General features: G+C 46.1%; 1 protein-coding gene across 1 annotated transcript; it reads right to left on the bottom strand.

The window, feature by feature from the left end:
- Window positions 1-84: 84 nt before the first annotated feature.
- Window positions 85-25,090, bottom strand: MIURF (mitochondrial elongation factor 1 upstream open reading frame). The gene is made up of 2 exons (XM_077452329.1): window positions 24,990-25,090; window positions 85-333 (listed from the first exon to the last, which is right to left on the bottom strand). The coding sequence occupies exon 2, from the start codon at window positions 295-297 to the stop codon at window positions 85-87; it is 213 nt and encodes a 70-aa protein (XP_077308455.1). The 5' UTR covers window positions 298-333; window positions 24,990-25,090.
- Between the last annotated feature and the right edge of the window lie 1,306 nt (window positions 25,091-26,396).

The raw sequence follows: 26,396 nt of genomic DNA, 5'->3' as shown, positions 1-26,396 counted from the left end.
CACTACGTTATCATATTTCAGGTGTTTTACCTTTTGTTAAAAAACAAAACAAAAAAACAGCTGATAATGGATGAAGAGCACCCTTCACACTAGTCCCCCTAGCTTGGTCTGGAGGAAAAACTGTCCTTTTGCCAACTGCTTCTCTCTGTCCTCCAGATTTGAGAGAATCTGATTCTTCCTAAACTCTTGACGTATGTAAAATGAGTAGTAGTCACGGTCAGTAAGCTGGAGTTTTCGTCCCTCTCGCAGAAGTGCACGGTACAGCTTTAGGACTGCTTCCCGGGACCAGCCTGCCATGGCAGGTGTGAAGAGAAAAGAGCTGGTCCTGCCAGTCTGCAGACAAAGACAGAAGTGTTAGAAGTGTTTCATGAATGACATATTGGAAAGTATCATGTTGATCTCCTGCAAATGCTAGAAAAATGTCAGCCTATGTATTAATCCCATATCATTTGTCCTTTAACTCAAGCAGAAATATCCACCATGTTTCCCAAAGGTTTCCTTAATCGTAACTAACAACATGAACAAGAACTTAAGCCCCCGTCACATAAATGTTTTTCAGATTGTTTCCCTACATTCAGCGTGCAGAATCCCATTCTAATTGCCCCCGATTACAGTTGTATGTTCAGTCAGCCTACACACAAGCACACAAGCTTTTTTTTGAGAATATTATGCACTTGGAAAAAAACAAAACAAAAACACACTTCAAGAACCACCAAGAATACGCTCCGCTCAGATGTATAGGCAGGTATAATCCTTTCATGACTAAGCCTATTTTTGGAATTTGGTGTTTACAAGTTAAAATCCATATTTTTTGCTAGAAAATTACTTGGAACCCCGAAACATTATATATATTTTTTTAGCAGAGACTCTAGAGAATAAAACGGCGATTGTTGCAATATTTTATGTCACACGGTATTTGCGCAGCAGTGTTTTAAACGCAACTTTTTGGGAAAAGGGACACTTTCATGAATTAAAAAAAAACAAAACAGTAAAACTAGCCCAATTTTTTGCATAATGTGAAAGATAATGTTACGCCGAGTAAATAGATACCAAACATGTCACACTTTATAATTGCACGCACTCGTGGATTGACGACAAAATACGGTACCTAAAAATCTCAAAAGGCGACGCTTTAAATTTTTTTTTACAGTTACCAGGTTAGCATTCCAGAGGAGATCTAGTGCTAGAATTATTGCTCTCGCTCTGACGATCACGGCGATACCTCACATGTGTGATCTGAACACCGTTTACTTATGCGGGCACGACTTCCGTATGCGTTTTCTTTGCTTCGCGAGCTTGCGGGGACGGCGGGCGCTTTAAAAAATATATATATATTTTTTTATTTATTTTAAAATGACTAAATTGTTTAAAAAAATAAAAAATAAATTGATCACTTTTATTGCTGTCACAAGGAATGTAAACATCCCTTGTGACAGTAATAGGTGGTGACAGGTACTCTTTATGGAGGGATGGGGGGGGTCTAAAAGACCCCCCATCCCTCCTTTACACTTCAATGTATTCAGATCGCCAAAAACGGCGATTCTGAATACCGTATATTTTTTAAAAACCGGCGCCATTGGCAGCCGAGTAAACGGGAAGTGACGTCATGACATCGCTTCCGTGTCTACCATTAGGATACTGGAACGATTACGGCTTAGTTCCAGTTCCTCCCCAGCAGCCGGAGGTAGCGGATGTGCGATCGGTGCTCCCGATCGAGCGGGAGCACCGGTAACAGCGGCGGGAGGCGGCTCCTCCGGCATAACAGCCGAGCGGCTAAAAGCCGCATCGGTTGTTATGGCTGGATAGCCAATCGCCCGCTGAAAAAATGGTACCGGGATGATGCCTGCAGGTGGGGGCATCATACCGGTATAACCCCCGGAAGCCGAGTACGCACATCTGCGTACGCTCGGCGGGAAGGGGTTAAAAAAATAATAGCATGTTTTAAATAATAGCAGGATGTTGGATTAAATATTTTAGCTGGAATTGAAAAAATGGCTGATGGTAAAATGGTTCTACTATTGGGTTAAAACACATACAAGATGGGGGCGTGTCCGGAAGTGGGCGACGGCGGACGTTTCCTCAGGGAGCTCTGGACCATCGCCGCCAATCCATCGCCATCGGAGCGATAAACCAGCTGAGCGATTCCCAAAACCAGCCTGCCCAGTCCCCTGAGACCCCCGGAGACGCACAGGATATTATTATATATTATTGAGGATTGCAGGCGGTGCGCGGTCAGATTGATCTTCCAGCCCTCCGCGGCCGCCGCCATCTTGCTACACCCGGGCCGCCGCCATCTTGCGACCCAGAAGCCTGCCAGAGCCAATAGCGAGGAGACGGAGGTAGGGGACTCTTTACTAACCCCCCGTGCGTGAGCGGAGAGAGGCGGAGCACGCCCTGGAGGCCTCGCTGGGGCCCGGTGACGCGGCGGTCCATTCGGGCCTAGCGCGGCCTACACATCCCCGTTGTTTTCTGAGGCGGCGGCCCCTCCGGCAGACACCGCGGCCGTTCCGGCCTTCACGGGGGACACAGAACACTTCCCCACTCCTGCCCACTCAGTCCCCTGGGCCCTGGCTCCTGTCTGATTGGCCACCACAGCCCGTGACTAAGGGGTTGTGTGAGCTGAGGCCTGTGACATTGCACTCTGGGGTATCTCTGGGCCCCCACACACACAGCCGAGCCCCCCTTCAATTGCCCGCTATTCCAGTGTGAGAGACTGCGGGTGGGCTTTATCTTTGGAGAGGGCTGGCTCGGGGTACTTCAGGGATGTGCCAGATTTCCCCTCAGTGACGTCTCTAGACCAGGGGTCCGAAGGGAAGAGCGCTCACAGAGAGGTACCTGCTACCCTTAACATGCCTACACCCTGCTCCGGTGGTAACGACTTGATGATGGCTGGGTAAAGTTGAACCCTGGAGGGTTCACACGCAGCCCCTCCCCCTTGTCCGGGCACTTAGATAGACAGATCATCCGCAGGATTGGACGGATGATCTGTCTATAAAAGTGCCCGGACAATGGGGAGGGGCTGTGTGTGACGGCGCGCGGCCGGGAACACACAGCTATTGAAATGAAAGCTGTGATGTTCCCGGCGCTGTGATCAAACAGGCGGCGGAGACGGCTCTCTTCCCTACACAGGCTGCAACAAAGGGGGGGGGGACACACTGGACGCAAAAGGGGGGACACACTGGACGCAAAAGGGGGCGCAATGGGGGACACACTGGACGCAAAAGGGGGCGCAATGGGGGACACACTGGACGCAAAAGGGGGCGCAATGGGGGACACACTGGACGCAAAAGGGGGCGCAATGGGGGACACACTGGACGCAAAAGGGGACGCAATGGGGGACACACTGGACGCAAAAGGGGACGCAATGGGGGACACACTGGACGCAAAAGGGGACGCAATGGGGGACACACTGGACGCAAAAGGGGACGCAATGGGGGACACACTGGACGCAAAAGGGGACGCAATGGGGGACACTGGCCTGCAATGGGGGACACTGGCCTGCAATGGTGGACGCCTCCTGTACCACGTCCCCAGTCTCTGACCACCTCCTGTACCACGTCCCCAGTCTCTGACCACCTCCTGTACCACGTCCCCAGTCTCTGACCACCTCCTGTACCACGTCCCCAGTCTCTGACCACCTCCTGTACCACGTCCCCAGTCTCTGACCACCTCCTGTACCACGTCCCCAGTCTCTGACCACCTCCTGTACCACGTCCCCAGTCTCTGACCACCTCCTGTACCACGTCCCCAGTCTCTGACCACCTCCTGTACCACGTCCCCAGTCTCTGACCACCTCCTGTACCACGTCCCCAGTCTCTGACCACCTCCTGTACCACGTCCCCAGTCTCTGACCACCTCCTGTACCACGTCCCCAGTCTCTGACCACCTCCTGTACCATGTCCCCAGTCTCTGACCACCTCCTGTACCATGTCCCCAGTCTCTGACCACCTCCTGTACCACGTCCCCAGTCTCTGACCACCTCCTGTACCATGTCCCCAGTCTCTGACCACCTCCTGTACCATGTCCCCAGTCTCTGACCACCTCCTGTACCATGTCCCCAGTCTCTGACCACCTCCTGTACCATGTCCCCAGTCTCTGACCATCTCCTGTACCATGTCCCCAGTCTCTGACCATCTCCTGTACCATGTCCCCAGTCTCTGACCATCTCCTGTACCATGTCCCCAGTCTCTGACCACCTCCTGTACCATGTCACCAGTCTCTGACCACCTCCTGTACCATGTCACCAGTCTCTGACCACCTCCTGTATAAAAATATTTTTTAAAAACAAACAGTCATTTTCGGTTTCGGTGCTGTTTCGGTATCGGTTTCGGTTTTCGGCCTAGTGTATTTTTCATTTTCGGTATCGGTTTCGGCACCAAAAAACCCATTCGGTGCATCCCTAGCCACAACACAACTTTATCAGATGTGACCTCGGCATGCACACTCCCAAACGATACGGGACATGATCAGCCCGATAGCCAATGTTTCTTCAGAGGGAGCCCGTGCACTTCCCCAGGTGCCATCGCCACCACTCCTCGGAGACCCCACACGGAACCAGTCCCCCCTGGGACTGAGACACAGAGTTTCCTCAAAGCACCCACCTCGGACCCCTTCTTAGGGGCTCCAACCGCATTACAATCTGAGATAGCTGGCTCTACCACAGACCAGGGAAACCTTAACGATGACCTTCGCAGAATGCTGCAGGCCCTGCCTACAAGGGGCGGACATTGAGGCACTCCCCACGAGAGCGGACATTGAAACCTTAATCCTGCAGATAGAAGAAGCACATAACAGGGACATACAAGAGGTGAGAACGGAGCTGCACGCAATAGAAGACTGGGTCACCTCTGGGGAAACCCAGATCACCTTGCTGGAAACTAAGGTGCAAGCCCTGGAACACGCGCAGGATTCCCATGCAGCAGGAACGCAGGAGATGCAGCTCCATTTAGAGGAAATGGTCTCCCGGAGGCTACAGGACCAGAGGATTTGACAGACACTGTTACCGCTATTTTTCACAGGCTCCTGGGGGACCCATCTCCCTCTCTGGAAATCGACCGAGTTCACCGGGTGCTGGGTCCCAGATCTACCGACTCGGCAAGACCCCGTGATGTTCTGTGCCGCCTCCATCGATCTGCACAAAAGGAAATACTCCTGAAGAAGGCCTGGGAACATGGGGTCATCGACTTTGATGGTGCGCAGATCCAGATACTCCCAGACCTATCCAGGGCCACACTACAGCGCCGTGCCATGCTGATACCGGCACTTGAAGTTGCGAGATGCCACGGCTGCACATACTGGTGGGGCTACCCCCTAACAGTCATCTTTCGCAGGGATAGCGGCTCCTTCACACTACGCACACCAGCAGATCTCCCCGTCCTCTTTGCTTTCCTGGGGGAAGAACCGGTCCCGAACTGGCTAGCAAGGATCCAACGCCCAGCGGGCCGCTTAGCCCCCCGTCGGGCAGGCCTGCCCCACCAGCTCGCTCCCGGAGGTCCCGAGGTCGGTCCCGCACCATCTCCACATCTGCTAATGGAACACGCGAGACGTGACTGCACCCTCTGGCACTTTTTATGTTGTTCTGCACTGGTTGACCTTCACACTCAACATCAGTATTACTCTCCCTTGTTTGGCATCCCCCTTTTCTGGACTTTGCCCCCGCCACAAGGCCGTCACACCTGCTGGAGCCATGCCTGGGAGGCGTGGAGAGATGCCATGCCCTGGCGGCCCCGGACATTCATACAAGTTTGCTCACTCCCGTAGGAGTAGAGAGGCCACCCATGCAACACTTTGGAGAGACACTGTTGGCCCCTTGGTCGTATGGCACAGCTCTCGACCTCAGGGCCCCTCATGGCCCATATGCCTGGCCCTCTCGACTGGTATCCCTCTGAAGACTCCCGGAACATGTGTGGGGGTCGGGTGGGTCGCTGTGGCGGACATCATGCAGCAGCCGGGTGGGGAGGGGGGGGTGATATCTGTCTTTGGACTGTTGGGTGGGGGGGGCCCCTCTGTTTCCTTCCCTCCTCCGCTCCCCCACATCCTTACCCCTCCCCCCCATGTCTTACTCCTTTTGGGATCTGTTGTTGTCTACAGGAGGGGGCGGGGGAAGTTGTGTCACATTGACGGGCAAGGTGGAATGCTGGTTTAGGGATGCTTTATGGGTTTCTATGTTTTGCATTCACTTGTATGCCATGTTTACAGCCAGTGTAGCTACTTAGTAGATATCTTATGCAACGTTATTTCTTGCCTAGTTCTGTGGTTTGTTTAGCCTTCACGAATCATGGGAGGTTTCTATCCTTATGCCTAAAACAGCCGTGCCCATATGGGCATTATTTAAATATACACATCTACACATACACCTATGGCCTGGGGCTCCGGGGGGACTCCCCGTTGGCCCGCTCTGAGCACTCCCCCAAATAGATTGACGCCTTCCATCCGGGTTTACCCGGTGGGCGTTGAAGCAGCCAATTGCGGCATTCAAGTTTTCCAGCTCCGCTGGACAGTGCTGACAGAGTCCTCACCCTCTCGGCCACGCCCCTATAAATTCCTGACCCCTTTACCCTATCACTACTGCTCTCTACCACCTCAATCTTCCACCCACACGTCCTTTATCCTCTTTCCTCCCCCTTCCCACTCCTACCTCGACCTGATCATGGATGTACTTAATATTGTTACCCTTAATGCGAAGGGACTCATGCTGCTGAACGTCATGAAACGACAGAACGCTGACATTGTCTTATTACAAGAGACTCACTTTAGGGAAAACAAGTTCCCTATCTTGAAAAACAGATACTACCCGACAGTCTACCACTCTACATACACGGAGCCCAAATCTAGAGGGGTCTCCATTCAAATAGCGGCCAGAGTGCCGTGGACTCTGTTGAACCTAAAATCAGACCCGGAGGGAAGGTTTTTATTCCTTAAAGGCCTGGTTGGCGGTGTGAAGGTTACCATTGCTAACTTATACGCACCTAACAGCAGGCAAGACCTGTTTGTGAAGAGACACTTAAACCTACTTCAAAACTTTACGGAAGGCCAACTGATCATAGGCGGTGACCTAAACATCCCCCTAATACCCGCAGAGGACACCTCCACAGGGCAGTCCTCCTTCCCCCGAGGCATGAGGAGAGCTACCCACGCAGATTTACATGCCGCACAATTGGTGGATGTATGGCGCCTCTTCCACCCCGGGGAACGGGATTACACCTTTTTTTCTAGACGGCACCACGGGTACTCACGTATCGACTATTTCTTGATGTCACATAATCAGCTACAGGCAGTCAAAGGATCCACCATAGGGTCTATCACGTGGTCTGACCATGCCCCAGTTACATTACATTATGCTTTGACAGACTTTTACAAGGGACAGAAAAAGCCAATTAGAGCCTCCTCCAGGACGCCGGGGTACTGTCAGACGTGACAACAGAAATATCTCATTACTTACACACTAACGGTACGGGGGAATGCGATGCGGGCCTAGTTTGGGAGGCACACAAGGCGGTGATTTGTGGAGTACTGATAAAACACGGCGCACGACTTAAAAGACAGCGAACTGCCCAACTGTCTGAGTTATTCAGTAAACTTCAAATTTTAGAAGCTAAACATAAACAGACACCGAGTACTCCCTTGGGTAGTGAGCTTGATACGATACGTTCCCAGATAAACAACCTCCTCCTTTTTAAAGCTAAGGCAGCGCTCCAGATTTCCCGTAAAAAAATCTACGAATCGGGCAATAAATGTGGTAGATTACTCGCGCAATCTTTGAAAACCCAACGGGCAGCATCTTATATACCTTATTGTTCTATCCTCCCAGGGGACGCGAGATACGCTACCCCAACAAATTACCAATACATTCAAGCCCTTTTACGAGTCTCTCTACAACCTGGACACTACCCGACCCTACCCAGTACAAATAGCCGACTACATAGCCTCTTCCAATATGCCCCCCCCTACCAACGGAAATACGGGACGTCTTGGAGGAGCCTATAACACTGTCCAAAATCCAACAGGCAATTAGTAACACCAAGAGAGAGAAGGCCCCGGGTCCGGACGGCCTAACACTACAATATTATAAGACCCTACTCCCATCCCTTGGACATCATCTTCTACACCTTTTCAATGATCTTACTAAGGGGAGCAAGCTCCATGAGGCCATATTACAGGCTCATATAGCAGTGATCCCTAAAGAAGGCAAGGACCCGTCTCAGTGCGGGAGCTATCACCCAATTTCTCTTTTGAACACAGATCTTAAACTATTTACTAAGATCATAGCTACGAGGCTACAGTCATACATCCCCGATCTGATACACCTTGACCAGGTGGGCTTCGTCCCCACCAGAGAGGCTAGGGACAACACCAAAGTCCTGAACCTGCTATATCCTGCTAACATGGAGAACAGGCCAAGTGTCTTTCTCAGAACGGACGCTGAGAAAGCTTGACAGGGTGAGCTGGGATTTCATGTCTGCCACACAGGACTGGGCAACACCATGTTAGGATGGATCCAGGCCATATATACAACACCGTCGGCCAGGGTTAGGGCCAATGGGGTACTGTCCGAACCTTTCCGGATTACAAACGGGACGCGACAGGGCTGCCCGCTTTCACCCCTCCTATTCGCACTGTCCCTCGAACCGTTCCTATGCCACATTAGATTAAATCCGAACATAACGGGCATTTCGGTTAAACACACCCAACACAAAGTGTCAGCCTATGCGGACGACTTGCTGTTCTCACTCTCCAACCCGGTGGTATCCCTCCCAAATTTGATGCGGGAATTTGAACGTACGGGACGCTCTCAAATTTAACCACTTAAGGACCAGGCCTCTTTTTCAGACTTGGTGTTTACATGTTTAAAACAGTTTTTTTTTTGCTAGAAAATTACTTAGAACCCCCAAACATTTTATATTGTTTTTTTTCTAACACCCTAGAGAATAAAATGGCGGTCATTGAAATACTTTTTTTCACAACGTATCTGCGCAGCGGTCTTACAAGCACACTTTTTTTGGAAAAAATTCACTTTTTTTAATAAAAAAAATAAGTCAACAGTAAAATTAGCCCAATTTTTTTTATATTGTGAAAGATAATGGTACGCCGAGTAAATTGATACCCAACATGTCACGCTTCAAAATTGCGCCCGCTCGTGGAATGGCGTCAAACTTTTAGCCTCAAAAATCTCCATAAGCGACATTTAAAAAAATTCTACAGGTTGCATTTTTTGCGTTACAGAGGAGGTCTAGGGCTAGAATTATTGCTCTCGCTCTACCGATTGCGGCGATACCTCACATGTGTGGTTTGACCACCGTTTTCATATGCGGGCGCTACTCACGTATGCGCTCGTTTCTGTGCGCAAGCTCGTCGTGACGGGGCGCTTTTAAAAAACTTTTTTTTTTCTTATTTATTTTAATTGATTTAAAAAAAAAAAAAATGGATCACTTTTATTCCTATTACAAGGAATGTAAACATCCCTTGTAATAGAAAAAAAGCATGACAGGTCCTCTTAAATTTGAGATTTGGGGTCAAAAAGTCCTCAGATCTCATATTTGGGCTAAAATGCAACAAAAAAAGAAAAAAAAAAAATGACATTTAAAAAAAATATACCTTTAAGAGGTATGGGCGGAAGTGACGTTTTGACGTTGCTTCCGCCCTCCTATGGTATAGAGACGATTGGGGCCATCTTAGCCTCACTTGTCTCTATGCCCAGCTAGGAAGAGGACCCGATCGCCTCCACCGCTACCGACGGCTCCGGTAAGCGGCGGAAGGTGCGGGAGGGTGGCGGGAGGGGGGGGTGGCACCTCTCCCGCCGCCGATAGCGGTGATCTCGCAGCAAATACGCCGCGGAGACCACCGTTATCGTACAGCCGACCGCCGCCTGAAGAGATGGATATCTCGGTTGTGGCAGCAGCTGCTGCCGTTACCGAGATATCCCTCTTCAAAAATAGGACGTACATCGTCGTGCGGCGGTCGGCAAGTGGTTAAAGATGAACTTCGCCAAGTCTGAGGCAATGGGCGTGGGGATACCGGCGGCGCAGCTTAACCACCGTCAAGCCAGCTTCGCCCTGAAGTGGACGAACAGGGCTCTGAAGTACCTCGGTACGTACAACCCACATACACTCTCGAAACTGTACGAGTTTAACTTCCCTCCACTACTGTTGGAAATAAAAACACTTCTGTCCCAATGGCAATCGGGCATGCACTCCTGGATGGGACGTTGTAACATCTTAAAGATGTCTGTCCTCCCGAAAATCCTCTACCTGATGCAGGCCCCACCTATACATATACCTTCCGCCTTCTTTAATAGGGTATGATCCGCATTCACAGAATTCGTATGGGCGGAAAAAAGACCTAGACTCGCCAACAAACTTTTGGTGCTCCCCAAATCGCATGGCAGCTTAGCCCTACTGAATATTCAAGCCTACTATCAGGCTGTTCATCTGGGGAGACTCATCGATTGTACCCTGATGGAGGCACCAAAGCTGTGGGCCCAGCTGGAACAGTCCCAAAGTATGTTTCCGCTCCGGAGGGTGCCATGGTGCTACTCGGCTTTGCCAGCTGCGATAAAACGTCACCCACTGATTGGTAACTCGGCGAAGGTCTGCGCTCGGATAGTTTCGCAAACGCCCCTCTCCACCCCGAACTCGCCCCTTTACCCCATCATAGGCAACCAGTTATTTACTCCAGGTCTTTATGATGGGAGTCTTCGGAACCTGGGGGAGGCAGGACTACATCAAGCCTCCCACTTTAGTTCAGGGGGGGCACTGGAAAACTATGGCGCATTTTCTAGATCCTGCGGGCCCGTTCCGTCTAGACTTCCTGAGGATGCTTCAACTCACACATTTCCTCTCTACGATCCCACCCCCCAAGGAAGACGCTCAGACGCTTACTGCCATGGAGGTGCTCTGCACTGACGCGGGTGTCCTTTCACACACACTTTCACTGACCTATAATATCTTCTAAATGCTCCCTCAGCAGACTTTATTCCCCCGGGACTACTTAACTGGGAAAAAGAGTTAGTTTGCCAATTCAACAACACCAAGATACAGCGTATACTCCGATTTTACCCACAAAACTTTGATCTGTGCCAAGATCCAAGAAACAAACTACAAAATTCTCTCACGTTGGTATAGGACCCCTTCGCTACTCCACCAGCTCTACCCGAATACATCAGACCTGTGTTGGCGATGCCTCGCAGACAAAGGGACCATGCTACATATCTTTTGGTCATGCCCGAAACGTACACACTTTTGGAAAGTGGTGCATGAGACAATTTAACAATTCACGGCCCAGCCCCTCACAGATGACCCAGCTTTCTTTCTCTTGCATGCCTCCGATGTACCTGACAGGAAATACCAGAAATCAGTGATCCGCCATCTACTTGATGCAGCTAAGGCCTGCATACCACACCATTGGAAATCGTCCCTCCCGCTGACCATTGACCTCTGGCTTAGTAAAGTGGAGGACATCAGGAAAATGGAGGATCTCATCTTCACAGCGCAAAATAGAGAGGAGACCTTCATTAAAATCTGGCAGGGCTGGACTGTGTTGCTATACTCGGCTGAGGGCCAGGCCCTGAGACGGTCGGACACAGACGGGTGATACCGCATGCAGTGTCCAGGATATGTTGAGCCTGGGGGCCATGGAGATAGGCGCCGCATATGTAATTCTGATTGGTCATCTGCGCACTCCATGATTGGGTAACACACCTTGCTCCCCCTTCAACCCCCCCTCTTTTTTTTCCCCTCACTCCCTCCCCCTTTATCCCTCATACTTGATATACCCCCCTTTCTTCTCTTTGCCCCTCTGTTCTTCCTCTTCCATTGCTTCACCTCCCCCCCCCCCCCCCCATACACTGGACGTGGTATCAATATAGATACCTAGTTAGTTAAAAATAAACTGGGAAGTGAGACCACAAGATGATATGAATTCCCAACTCCACATACTGCTGTTTATTTTTCTTGGCGATAATGCTAGCAGGGTATTGATGTTGTATTTCATGTACTGCTTCGCTATCTGTAAGCTATGTGGAAAGTTTGTAACCTGTTGGTCTATGTGGACCCATTTCCTGATATAAATAATAAAAAAAACACATACAAGATAACTCATTAATTAACAGGAAATGTCAATAGTGAATTAAAACTAAAGCAAAAGTTGACTCAGCATACTAATCAAATATAAAAACAAGGCAGTTTCTATTACTTGTTTTTCAAAGGTTCAGACTATGGAACTGTCACCCTGAGCCTGGCTTCACTATCTAGTGCTCTAGTGACCAACCTGGGGTCCTTTGACACTTACTGCACATACTTTGGGGATTTTGGTGTTTACTCAAGTCAGTGAAAGAACAGTGGGGAGAAATGTATCAAAACTGGAGCAGAATCTGAAGCAACTGTACATGGCAACCAATCTTTCATTTTCAAAGCTCAACTGAACAAGCTAATGCAGAAGCTGATTGGTTTCCATGCAGAGCTGCTTCAGATTATGTCTGTTCCAGTTTTGAAAAATTCCCTACTAGACCGCTAGTAGTTAAATAGTTGGGTTTATTTCTTTCACACTATTTCACGTATTCCCTTCTGTCTATTCATTTCTCTTTGTATATTGTTTTTCTCTGATCTTTTTCAAGGTATCCTGCTTAGAAACACCGGTAATGGCACAAGACATTTCTAAGGGGACTGTTGGGAATACAAATGTGGAAGTATTGATTTGTAGAGGGGCTGTATCAGCAGTGATCTCTAGCCATTTCATTGATGTATATGTAGCCTATGACAGTCTCCTGAAGCATATCTTCAGTCTCCAACATCTTCTGTAGCATGTATGCAATCTCTGATCATCTCCTGATGCATGTCTGCCGTCTCTGGCAGTTTTTTTGTAGCGTTACATTTACTATTATGTGTACCCTTTCGGTGATGTCACTAATCTAGTGACTTACTCACCTAGCCATTTCTACATTTGTAGCCTGCATACTTGTTTTTAGTTCACCGACTCTCAGGAAAATAATGGCAGGTAATAAGACCATAGGCTCGGTATGGACAAGGAGCTGGAGGAAGAGTCAGGAGGAGCCTGGCAGGGCACACACAGCCCACTGATTGAGACTTCAATGCTTAGCAGACTCATTTGCAAAAAATAAAAAACACACTATGGGGCCGATTTTCAAAAGCCGTGCGCCATCAGTAGAGGTTCAATGCACATTTTCATATTTAGGAAGCGGTGTGCCGGGAACAGAGCGCAAATCCCCCATTTACTATAGCCATCTCGGCGCATGGGAGAATGCAATCTGTGTGCCACTATGGACATGGCGCACGGCATCATCAATTCGCTAGATGGAGGTGCCAATATTATGGGGTGATGTGAGGATGCAAGTATGTTTAGAACTGCGTAAGATCAATGTAAGCACTACGCATGCTCAAGCGGCTCTTGCGCTCATGCAAATGCGTTTCTTCACTGCGTGGCCAAAATCTTAGTAAAATGTCAAAGCAACATAAATGCAATTGTGTGGGCTGAACGGGCACAGCTCTAAACTTGACACATTTTTTACGCTGGTTCACCTTTATGTATTGATTTTAAGGAGATTTGCACACAGGTCATGTTATGTTAAGTTGCCAACATGTGACACGCACCTTGTTAAAATTATGTAAAAAGGCTCTCACTCCTCTAGCTCCTCCTAAAAGGGAATTTAACCTTCCCCCTTTAATGCATGCGATTTCTTTAGGCTAGCTTTTGCTTTTAAATGGGAACTCCACACTCCATTCTCCAATGCTCTCGTCTCCTCCTTCTAATGCATATGATTTCTTTGGGCTAACTGTTGCTTTTAAAAGGGGAACTCCACACTCCATTCTACAATGCTCTTCTCTCCCCCCTTGGATTTCCATGGGCTAGCGTGCTGCAAGTTAGGCTAGGGGCTTATTAGTGTTTGGGAGGGGCACAATATTTTTTTGTTTGGGGTGGGATTTTTCACCTGGGGGGGGTTATCATTTTAAGTCTTAACAGACCCAAATGACCTTTTATGTATGGGGGGGCGACAGACTATTTTTGTTTTGGTGTTAAAATCCCATACATCTTTGAAGCAGCATTTTGGATACATGCTACAGATGCACCACTATGCAGGCAGAGTAAGTCCCCCCAATTTACTAGATTTTCAACAATTTTGCATTTTTAAAAGGGCACTTCTCATTTAGTTTTTGGGGTTGTCCAAACTGATGACATTGATATAAGTCCTTAGTATAGGCCCTGGGCCCCCATATCCATTTTAAGGCCAATAACTAGAAGCCAGCGAAGTGTGACCTAGCAAAATTAACAAGTCAGTTTCCATAGACCAGGGGTTGACAAATTTGCTTGGAATCTAGGAGCCAGCTTAAAAAGTTAGGAGCCAGGTCCGTGACGACGATCCGGACCTGTCCCTGGCCTGACATGGAGACGAGTGAGGGGAAGATAGCAGCGCCGTCGCCGCCCCCCCCCCCCCCCGTCTCCAAGTCATTGCCCATAGGTCTTAGAGGGACATTTTATTTTTTTCAAATGACAATTTTTTTTCAATTGCATTTTAGTGTAAATATGAGATCCGAGGTCTCTCTGACCCCAGATCTCATATTTAAGAGGACCTGTCATGCTTTTTCTATTACAAGGGATTTTTACATTCCTTGTAATAAGAATAAAAGTGACACAACATTTTTTTTAAAAGAACAGTGGAAAAAAAAAAAAGTTAAAATAAAGCAGAAAAAATAATAATTTTTAAACGCGCCCTGTCCTGCCCGCATATAAAAATCGGTGTTCGAACCACACATAGGAGGTAGCGCCGTGATCGGTAGAGCGAGAGCAATAATTCTACCCCAGACCTCCTCTGTAACTCAAAACGTGCAACCTGTAGAATTTTTTTAAACGTCGCCTATGGAGATTTTAAAGGGTAAAAGTTTGTCGCCATTCCATGAGCGGGTGCAATTTTGAAGCGTGACATGTTGGGTATCAATTTACTCGGCGTAACATTATCTTTCACAATATAAAAAATAATTGGGCTAACTTTACTGTTGTCTTATTTTTTTATTAACTAAATTATTTTTCCCAACAAAAGTGCGCTTGTAAGTCCGCTGCACAAATACGGTGTGACAGACAGTATTGCAACAACCACCATTTTATTCTCTAGGGTGTTAGAATAAAAAATATATATAATGTTTAGGGGGTTCTAAATAAAGGGAAGAAGAGGCAGGTAATATAATACAGGCAGAGGAATCTTCATTAACATTGCTGGTTTGTCATACCAACGGCGACCACAAGAGGGCGCCAGATTCCATAAGGAATCATAGGACCGCAGAAGGCCTCAAAGCCGCGGCCTAAATTTTCGGCCGCCGGCGGAACGGCCCGACGCGATCACGCTGGGGGGGTCCACAGACACAGGATACCCCCAGCTGTGCTGCCCCAGGCGCGAGGTCGCTATTTCTAGTCGCCAATGCGACCTGGCGACCGGGTTTTGTCGAGCCCTGCCATAGACTACAATGGTATTTGTTGTAGAGGTCGACCGATATGGGGTTTTTCTCTGGTAGATGCCGATATTTAGAAATCGTGGCGGCTGATGGCCGATATATAATGCCAATTTTTTTGGGCCAATATGTTAGACCGATTTTTAATTTATTTTTCCTTCCCCCCCCTCCCCCTTCAAAAAATAAAAACTAGCAGCGTTTTACTGTCAACTCCCGCCCGCTCCAGTGTGAAAGCAGCCTTAAAGTAATAAGTGATACAGAAAATTTTACATTTAAACATTTATTAACCACTTAAGCCCCGGACCAATTGTTAGCCTAATGACCAGAGGTCTTTTTACAATTTCGCACTGCACTGCTTTAACTGGTAATTGCGCGGTCATGCAATGTTGTACCCAAACGAAATTTGCATCCTTTTCTTCCCACAAATAGAGCTTTCTTTTGATGGTATTTGATTGCTTCTGCGATTTTTATTTTTTACGATATAAATGGAAAAAGACTGAAAATTTTGAAAAAAAAATATATTTTCTACTTTTTATTATAAGAAAAATCGAATAAACTAAATTTTAGTCATACATTTAGAACAAAATTTATTCAGCCACATGTCTTTAGTAAAAAAAAATGTCAATAAGTGTATATTTATTGGTTTGCGCAAAAGTTATAGCGTCTACAAACTAGGGTACATTTTCTGGAATTTACACCGCTTTTAATTTATGACTGCCTATCTCATTTCTTGAGGTGCTAAAATGGCAGGGCAGTACAACCCCCCCCCCCCCCCATATGACCCTATTTTGGAAAGTAGACACCCCAAGGAAATTGCTGAGGGGCATGTTGAGCCCATTGAATATTTTTTTTTTGTCCCAAGTGATTGAATAATGACCAAAACAAAAAGAAAAAGCTTACAAAAAGTTGTCACTAAATGATATACTGCTCACACATGCCATGGTTATATGTGGAATTGCACCCCAAAATATATTCTGCTGCTTCTCCTGAGTACGAGGATACCACATGTGGGACTTTTTGGGAGTCTAGCCGCGTACGGCACACCGCAAACCAATCACTGCCTTCAGAATTTCTAAGGGTGCAAATTTTTGATTTCACTCCTCACTACATATCACAGTTTCGAAGGCCATAAAATGCCAAAATAGCACAAAACCCACCAAATGGCCCCATTTTGGAGACACCCTCCTATTTACTGAGAGGCATGTTGAGTCCATGGAATATTTAATATTTTGCCACAAGTTGCGGGAATATTACAAACTTTTTTTTTTTTCGCATAAAGTTGTCACTAAATGATATATTGCTCACACATGCTATGGGCATATGTGAAATTATACCCCAAAATAAATTCTGCCGCTTCTCCTGAGTATGGGGATACCACATGTGGGGGACTTTTTAGGAGCCTAGCCGCGTACAGGACCCCAAAAACCAAGCACCGCCTTCAGGATTTAAATATAAAACGCTACCAAAAAAACTGTTGTTAGCGATCTCAGGGATCAGGCCTGACTCTGCGAACACTGCAGTTATGTGTTTAGTGTTTTGTAAGTGACAGTGATCGATCGATCGATACTGCACTTGGGTGGGCTGGGCGGAGGGGCAAAACGCAGGTGCTAGCAAATATCTGGGCTGATCCCGCTAACAATGCGCTTTTTTGGAACCCTAAACTGGGGACGCTAGTATAGATCTGATCAGATCAGATATTGATCTGTTCAGATTCTATACCACTACGGGAGGTTTATGCTTTGCGCGTGGGTGTTAGCGGTACTGGCACTAACCTAGCGCTGCCTGGGGCGATGCAGACCCTGACCCTAAAACCTAATTGATATCACCTGCCGGGTGATCAGGGGGTTAAACCTTTATTGGGTAATAAATGGTGGGTGCCCTGATGCTATAAAAAGCAAACTAACCAGCATCACCCGTAACACTTATACGGTGATCACTGGTGAAAGGGTTAACTAGGGGTAATCAGGGGGTTAAAACCTTTATTAGGTAGTATATGGGGGTCCCTGATGCTATATAAAAACCTGACGGGGAACCTATATAACTGGCTAGCCAACGTCACCAGTGACACTTATACGGTGATCGCTGGTGAAAGGGTTAACTCTAGGGGCAATCAGGGGGTTAAAACCTTTATTAGGTAGTATATGGGGGTACCTAGCGCTATAAAAACCTGGCGGTGAACCTAAAAAATAACTAACTACCTAGTGGCACCAGTGACACTAATGCAGCGATCAGAAAAATGATCGCTTAGTGCACTGGCGAAAGGGGGTGAAAGGGTTACCCGGGGGGGCAATCAAGGGGTTAAACCTTTATTAACGGGGTAGGGGGCTACCCTGGACCTAACACTAACTGCCCTGACACTTTTTACAGTCACAACTGACACTAAATGCAGTGATCAGTAAAATGCTCACTGCAATCAGTGACACTGTGACTGGGAGGGGGGCGTGATTGGGGGGGGGGGGGTGATCAGGGGGTGAAAGTGTGCCTATGTGTACCTACATGTTAGTGTAGTGTTGGTGCACTTACTATGAGGTCTTTTCTCCTCGCCGTCCGGTCAAAAAGACCGCCTCGAGGAGAGTGACATCACTTCTTCCTGCCTGTGTTTACACTACACAGGCAGGGGGAAGCCTCTCATTCGCGAGGAGTGATCGAGAGGGAACGGCCATCCCCTCATCCTGGATCGCTCCTGAAGCGAAACGGACTGCCGCAGCCAGCGGGAGGGGGTCCAATCGGGCCCCCATCCGCTGGAAGGCAGGCACGTACGGGTACGTGCTTGTGCCTGTCCGTGCCATTGTGCCGACGTATATTTACATGCGGCGGTCCTTAAGTGGTTAAACAAAACAAACCTCCAAACAGTTCACTTGTATGTATAATTTAGATCAATATATCTTTTTTGTTTTGTTTTTTAAATACACAAAAACAGTTAATCAAAACTTTTGGATGAAAAAAAAAAAAGAATAGGCTAACGTTACGGTTTTAGTTTTTTAGTTTTTTAAATCATTAGTGTCTTTTTTTCCAAAAAAATTGCGTTTAAAGTGGTTGAAAACCCTTACAAACCACTTTGACCTACAGGTAAACCTAGATTAAGGCTTACCTGTAGGTCCAAGAAATATCTCCTAAACCTACACAGTTTAGGAGATATTTGCCAAAAGACAGTCACCGCTGTCTACGGCGCTTGCGCTGTAGACAGCGTTGCGCTGGCGCACTGAGCGCGCCGCTGTTAACGGCGATGTGCCGCGAGTGACGGCTCCCATGCACATGCGCGGGAGTGACGTCATCGCGGCTCCGTCGAATGGCGGCGCCGGAGCAGCGAGACCCACCAAGAAGATGGAGGCTCCGTACACAAGGAGACAGCGGTGACTTCACTGGCTCCTGTGTCAGGTAAGTAAGTGACACATAATGGACTACTGTGCGATGCATAGTAGTCCATTATGCTTTACCTTTGCAGGGACTCAGAGGAAGTAAACCCATCAGGGTTTACTTCCTCTTTAAAAGACCCCTGCGCAAATGCCGCGTGACATAAAATACTGCAACAACCGCAATTTTATTCCCTAGGGTCACTGCTAAAAAAAATATATAACATTTTTGGAGGTTCCAAGTGATTTTTACTTGTAAGCAACAAGTGTCAGAAAAGATTTAGTCTTTAAATGGTTAAACTGAGAACTCTACACACAGAGTTGAATTCATTCATAAAGTGTAAACATTGTATCTCTTTACTCTTTTCTTGGCAGACTGCCCAGAGAGGAAACAAGTAGCTTCTATGAAGACTCAGGCAACTTGCATTGACTTCTATTACATAAGTCATTTGCAAGTCGCGCTGTAGTTATAATCGGACTTTTTATCAACACAATCGGCCGATGCGGATTAATTAGAAAACGGAAAATATCGGCCGGCCGATATTTTGGTCGACCTCTAATTTGTTGTATAAGTTTTGCCCTTGTTAGGCTCTCTAATTGCCCCCCCCCCCCAGACCGGGGGGTGTTTGTCCCATCTGTAATTTTGTAGCATGCTGGATGATGTGTTTAATTTTGGACAAGTGGGTGGCTTATTTTGTGCTAGCTGCATTTGGGTTGGTCTGGGCATGGTTAGGGACTTTGCTTTTTTTTTTTTTTGTGTGTGTGAATAAGGATGAGCTCAGGCATGTTCGTACGCTCCACTTGCAGAGCCTGCCAGGAAGTCGGCGCAGCACTGCGCTAATCACGGGCAGTGAGACATTGCCCCGATGCACGGCTGCAGAGATCGGGCAATGTCTCACTGCCTGTGATTAGCGCAGCGCCGACTTCCTGGCAGGCTCTGCAAGTGGAGCATGCGAACACGCCTGAGCTCATCCCTATGTGTGAACAGCACTTTTTCTGCCCATGCGCAGAGAGTGTGCTTTTTGGGTTAGTATTTTAAGGACATCCTTAACAGGTGTACCCACTTTGAAGTTCTGTCTCTACATTGGGTGAACTTGCATTTTTGTGTTTCATGGACTGTGCATGTGTTTTCAATTGCCTCATTAGCACACAAACCTATGTTATATAAAGCTTGCATTCTTTACCTTGCCCTGAAAAGTGGCAAGATTGTGTGTGGCCAGCAAGAGAGTACATTTGGGAGTTTGTAACATGTATTCTCTTTTGTTATGCCTTTGCAAAACATATGCGTTTTAGAGCAAGTTTTTTTTTTTACTTTGGTTTATTGTATTTTTTTTTGGGGGGGGGGGGGGGGGATATTTCCTCAAGATGTTGTGACCAATTCATGTTTAAATTCTTAATAGATGTCCGTTTGTGATCCCCGATCTGCTCTCTGATGAACACAGAAGTGACAAACATTTTGTTTAAGTTCATTCATTCTCTAGCTCCTGTGGAAGCAGCTAATCAAGCACAGAAAAGCAAACATGCCTAATTTTTCAAAATGTATTGCAACATATAAATGTGAACGGCCTAATTGGATAACGTGTTTCTCTGACGTATCCATTGTTTGTGTTGCAATACATGCACTAAAACATGGAAGGTGTGAACAAGTCATTTACACCCACTGAATATGTCTCCCAAGTGTGTTCAACGGTAAACTTTACTAACACCCTGCACAGGACATGGATGTCAGACAGAGGATGTATATCTAAAACAGAACTATCTATACCAGCAAGCAGGGACAGACTTTGCCTGTGACGTCAAGCTGAGACTTGTAACTACAATACAAACAGGGCTGAAAATTGTCTCTAGGCCATTCATACAGAAGAGAAATTAATGCATCACACATTCCAATGTGACAGCACAGTGACAAGTTATTACTTGTTGTGGTCAACTAATGGAAGCCTGGCTACCACTTGTCCCTCTTCTGAAACAAAATCATCTGTACCTCCATTGCACCCTTTTAGGTCTAATATAATCAACATAAATCACTATTCAGGTAACAGAGGTGTTTATATAGACGAATATTACAAATGTGCCTTAGGAATAATAACGATTATTTCCATATGCTAGCAAGCACTGGAGAAAACAAGGCACTGATGTGTTTAATCTGCTTTCTAGGATCCCATTCTTACTTGTGTGGACTGATCATTACCCATAACATCCATGATAACTGACATTTAAAGCAGTGGTTCTCAATTTCCAGCCTCAAGTACCCCCAACAGGCCATGTTTGCAGGTTTTCCTTTATCTTGCACAGGTGCTTTTAAGGGGTTGGTAAAGGTTTAATAAAAAAACAAAACATATACTTACCTCCACTGTGCAGTTAGTTTTGCACAGAGTGGCCCCGATCCTCATCTTCTGGGTCCCACGGCGGCTGTCTCGGCACCTCCTCGCAAGAGCTAACCCCCTCTGGAAAGCACTCTCCCAAGGGGGTTAGCTTGCAAGCGTGTTCCCATGTGATACAGTCGGCGGCCATTGCGGCGCCACAGCGCGCTGCATCATTGATTTGACAGCAGCAGGAGCCAATGGCTGTGCTGCTATCATCCATCCAATGAAGAGCCCACAAGAGCTGTGGGAAAGCAAGGCAGGATCGCCAGGGGTCTATAAAAATCTACTATTTAACCACTACTTGAAGGGTAAAGCTGGCCATTCACCAGTTAGAATTTTATTCACAAATTTTTGTTTTTGGTTTATTCGCTCGATTTGTTTTTTTACTGTACTGGAGGGTTTTTGAGGGAGCAGAATGGAAAATGTTTATTGAATGAACAAAATTATAACTGAATTTGACTTTTGGTCATCTCCATGATAACAACCGACTGCTTCAGTCCCAGGCTCCCCATTGGGATGGAAAAGCCTGGAAAGTCGGTGGGTGGACCCCTCCCACTGCATGTAAAAGCAATTCAGTGGCTAATCAGCTGCTAGGATTGCTTTTACATTACAGAGCATTGCCGGCAGGAAAAAAATAAATAAAAAAGGGGCTGCAGGCATTATCTTAGTATCACCACTCAAAGTCCAGGACATCATATGATGTTCTACAGACAGGAAGCAGTTAAAGTGGAAATAAAGCCCCAGATTTAAAGACTGTGAGCAGGCAAGCTGTTTACTGCACAAGACACATGCGCAAATGCAGCGCAGTTTACATTATGGCACAGCGTCTGTGTGCCAGGATGATTGAACTCCTGCACATACACAGAAGTGATATCTTCCTGTGATGGCTAATGAAGATGGCTGCAGTCCGGCACCTACAAGAAGCCGGGTGGAAAATGCCAGCACAGGAGGTTGGACTGTTAAAGTGGAAGTAAAGTTGAGTTGTAAATAAATGGCTGACAAGCATGGTATTTATGACAGAAGAGACACTACTGGTCTCTTCTACCATAAACGCATTCTTCTGCCTGTCAGCTGTCATGTTCGCTGGGCCGTGTATGCAGCCTGGCCTATCAAATGTCTGAAGGCACGGAACAAAAAACGGGTGAAGATGGAAGCGCAGGGTGGGCCTGCCATATTGATCCCACTGCAGCGCTGGAGTACACCATATGACAGATAAGTCTGCCATAATGTACCAATATGTTGTGCATACTATTACATTATGGCATAACCCACCTGGGGGGGGGGGGATGTCTAAAAAAAAAAAAATTTTATAGAAGACTTCACTTCCGATTTAAAGGAGGGGCAAGTATCAAGACTTTAGTTCAGCTTTGACACATCTGGGATTCCATTCAAATAGCAGATCTGCATGAAATTTTAAGGGGTTCAAATTAAATTAGTTAACTCAAAGAGGCCAAAAGAATTATGGTTTGTGAGTATAAACCAAGATGCCCCTTTAAGGTGAAATGTTCACCAGTGAAAGTCTATATAGAATGAAAGGAAAGGCATTATGTTCATAACAAAAAAAAAAAAAGAAGAGCACAAGTACAAATGCATAAGCATAAAACACTGCAATGTGAGTCAATTGTAAAATCAACATTTTGCAAGCTGAGAGTCCATAGGTGATAGTAATGCCAACATGAGAAACGATTGCTTTTGTTCTTCCACCACGAGTGCTCAATGGGAAGGTGGCAACTCACCAAAGGTAAATATTCAATGGACTCCTGTGCTTAAATGGGATTTGTGAGGAATGCTCTTATTTAGTGGATGCCGCAAGCACTTTCATGAGACACCGGCTCATGTATATAGACTAAAAGAAAAAATGGTGGTGCTGCGCTTCCAAAAAAATGGGACCTTACACGAAAATGTTATAAAGCTAATTATTCAGATGGAGATATGTCAGATGGTATATATTCAAACTAGTATGGTAAAGTAGTAAGGGAGAACTCTTATCCTAATGTAGAAATTCTTCTATCAATAGTGCCTGTATCAGTGTGTACACAATAATAACTGTCACAATCCCAAGTGCAACTTATATCTCTATGATATAAAAATAGTGCCAAGTGCAAAACCACATACAGTAGTCTAACTATAAATCAGACTTCTATGACAGAAAGTGCTGAGTGCATCATAGCAAAACCAAAGTGACTGAAATATAAACAGTTACTGGCTATGTAAGCGCAAACTAGTGACAATAATAAAGTGCAAAAAATGCAAAACTACAGTGCAAAAAATGCAAGCAAAGTGCTTAGTGTAACACAAAATATTAATAAAAAACATAATAATCGAGCTATAGAACAAATCTCCATAAACAGAAAGTGCCGAGTGCAAAAAATTGGACTATATCCAGCTGTTAATGACATGAACACAGTCCCGTGATGATGTCACATAAACATCTAAAGTGATTCCGTGCTGGGAAATGTCTCAGAGGTTCTTCCTCCACATAAGTGATTCCACGCATAAGTGTGCACACTGGGTAATTACCTTCCCGCTATATGGAATATAGCGTATATGCAGCATCCTCTTGGATATACCAGGAGTCCCAGGAAAGGGGGTGGAAGGGGGGGGGGGGCCTCAGGGGGTCACTCTCAGATCTCCATCACAATATACTCCAGCAAGATGTTCCAATATAGCTCAGAGAATAAGTATAAGAGCAACCATAGCGTAGTATGTTTTTAAAAATCACTACTTTATTAAAAGGTTAAAATTACTCACAAACCAAATGGGGTAAATAGGCAGCATTAGCAGCAAAACAGTTCAAATCGACCGCTCTGGTGCGAGCGTCACTTCCGGTCTCCGTATCCTGACCAAAGGTGTAAGATCAGCCATATCTGCACACGCTGTCCATACCTAGTACCAGGCCAGGCATTTCTACATGTGAGTGCAACTTGTACTACTACTGCTTTTAATTTTTATTAAAAATCACTACACTAGGAGACTTTCATCCATGTCTCCTGTGGAGTCATTGTTCATATCCTAGCTTCATCCAGAGGGGCCAGTGGAGTGGTGCCGACGGTGGAATCAATTTGGTATTCCAAATGCACATTTTGACCATCCTACAAAAAGGGTCAAACACCTTTGGAGTTGCCACCTTCCCACTGATCACTCGTGGTGGAAGAACTAGAAGTTTTTATAGGCGCAATCGTTTCTGGTGTTGGGATTATTATCACCTATGGACTCCCAGCTTGCTAAATGTTGATTTTACAATTGACTCACATTGCAGTGTTATATGTGCTTATGTTCTTTTTTATTGTTATACACATGAACACAGAGCCTTTCCTTTCATTCTATACACAGAAAGAAAAAAAAAATGAGCTGATGACATATTTTTCTACAAATGGTCAAATGAAAATCTAACTGTGTACGGCTAACCTTATTTTGCACTGAAACCTGTCTCCAATCTCTTTATTGTTTTGCTAAGCTAACATAAAGGAAACGTAATGGTGTGAAAAAAGATATCTGGGTTTAAACCATCATTTTCAGCTTAGAAATTCTTCCTGGGACTGTGGTAGAAGTGTGCCGATCACCTGAACACATTGCGTTATGGTTCGTCCTGCTTTCTGTGGATTTCCTTGTATTCCTCTTTCCTAGTGTGCCATTACAGCCAATACTACTGAGCAGTACTGGTGAGCCCAGCAGAGGTTATATCAGTATCATGGAGCTGTATGTAGTCAAAGACAATAGAATGACCCCCTACAAGCCTGTATCGGCACAACCTGCCCCTATACGTTTCCCCTTCTAATAGTTCTCTTCCTAAATGCCGCTCACCGCCCGATTACCTCTCAGGGTCGCCAGTACGATGTCGGAACTTCCGCCTTCAATGGGGGGGGGGGTGTAAACCGATTTCCGGATTCAGCACACCATAGAGGTGAGGAGAGAGCGCGCCCCGTGCGCTGTGCATGCCGGGATAGAAAACAGGCGGTGAACTTGGAGAGGATAAGTGAAGTATAGTTCTGAGGCGTGTCAGTGATATTCAATCAGTATGGGCGCCTCACAGCTACTTATCCATCCGATAGTCTTATTTTCAGCTATTGCCAAATGCCAATGTAATCAGATTAAAAAGGCAAGTCATTTTAGTCAGTGTTTAGTTTTTGTTGTAATATTTGCTTTTATTTTTTATGGCTGTTGTATTTGTTACCAGCTTACTTTTTCATACTTTTGTTATTATATTAAAGCGGACCATCAGTAATTTTTTTTCCATCTGTTAAATCTTCTGCCCTTGTTGTTTTAACTGCTTGCTAACCAGCTGCCACAGTTTTACTGTGGCAGAATGGCACGGCTGGGCAAAACGACAATACCTTGCGTCGCTTTGCCTTTTGGCCTATAGAGGCGAGTGCGTGTCTGCTGGAGGGGCGAACACGCACATGCAACGTGTGCTCGGAGTCGATGCGAGTGCCCGGCGGGCGTGATGACCACCGGGCACCCGCAATCACTCGTGGCAGAGCGAGAACTGGGATCTGTGTGTGTAAACACACAAATCCTGGTTCTTTCAGGGGAGTGGAGACAGATCTAGGGCTGCAACTAATGATTATTTTCATAATCGATTAGTTGGCCGATTATTGTTTCGATTAATCGGTTAATAACCTTAAAAAAAAAAGTGGGTCAAATTGATGTTCATTTTCGACCACAGTGATGGGAAAATTTGGAAATAATAGAAAACTTCTTAGTCAGAGGAATTTTCAGACAGTGTATGTGGTTTTTGTTCAGAAATTGCATTCATTTTAAAAACAGAATGTTAAAAACAAGTGAAAATTTCAAACAAAATTCTTTCATTCAGCGAATGTACAAAGATTTTTCGTCTGAATATTCTCATCTGAAAAATGATCTGTGAGGCCAGCATAAGGCTCAGGTACACACCTATGCAGTTTGCTTTTGATCTGTTTCTGTAGTGCTTTTTGCTGTGTGTTTTGATTTTTGCACACGTGATTTTACTGCAATTTGCATTTTTTTCGGCCGATTAAAAAACACAAATTGCGCAAAAACGCATTACATTCTTTTCTGCAGCTTCTCCATTGAAGTATATTGAACCAATAAAGCACCATTTTGCGTTAAAAGTCCCGGACCCTTTCAGATGTGAACGTGTCCCATAGGAAACCATGTAAATGAATTGTAGTGCATTTCTGCAAAAAGCACCAATAAATTCATAGATGTGAACCAGGTCTAAGACGTTTAGTAACATAATAGGA

Source organism: Lithobates pipiens, unplaced genomic scaffold (genome assembly GCF_037356315.1).
Source record: "Lithobates pipiens isolate NorthernLeopardFrog02 unplaced genomic scaffold, aLitPip1_a1.2 Scaffold_23, whole genome shotgun sequence".
Classification (NCBI taxonomy): Eukaryota; Metazoa; Chordata; class Amphibia; order Anura; family Ranidae; genus Lithobates; species Lithobates pipiens.
Note: the sequence above shows the minus strand (reverse complement) of the source record. Positions and strands in the feature narration are given on the sequence as shown.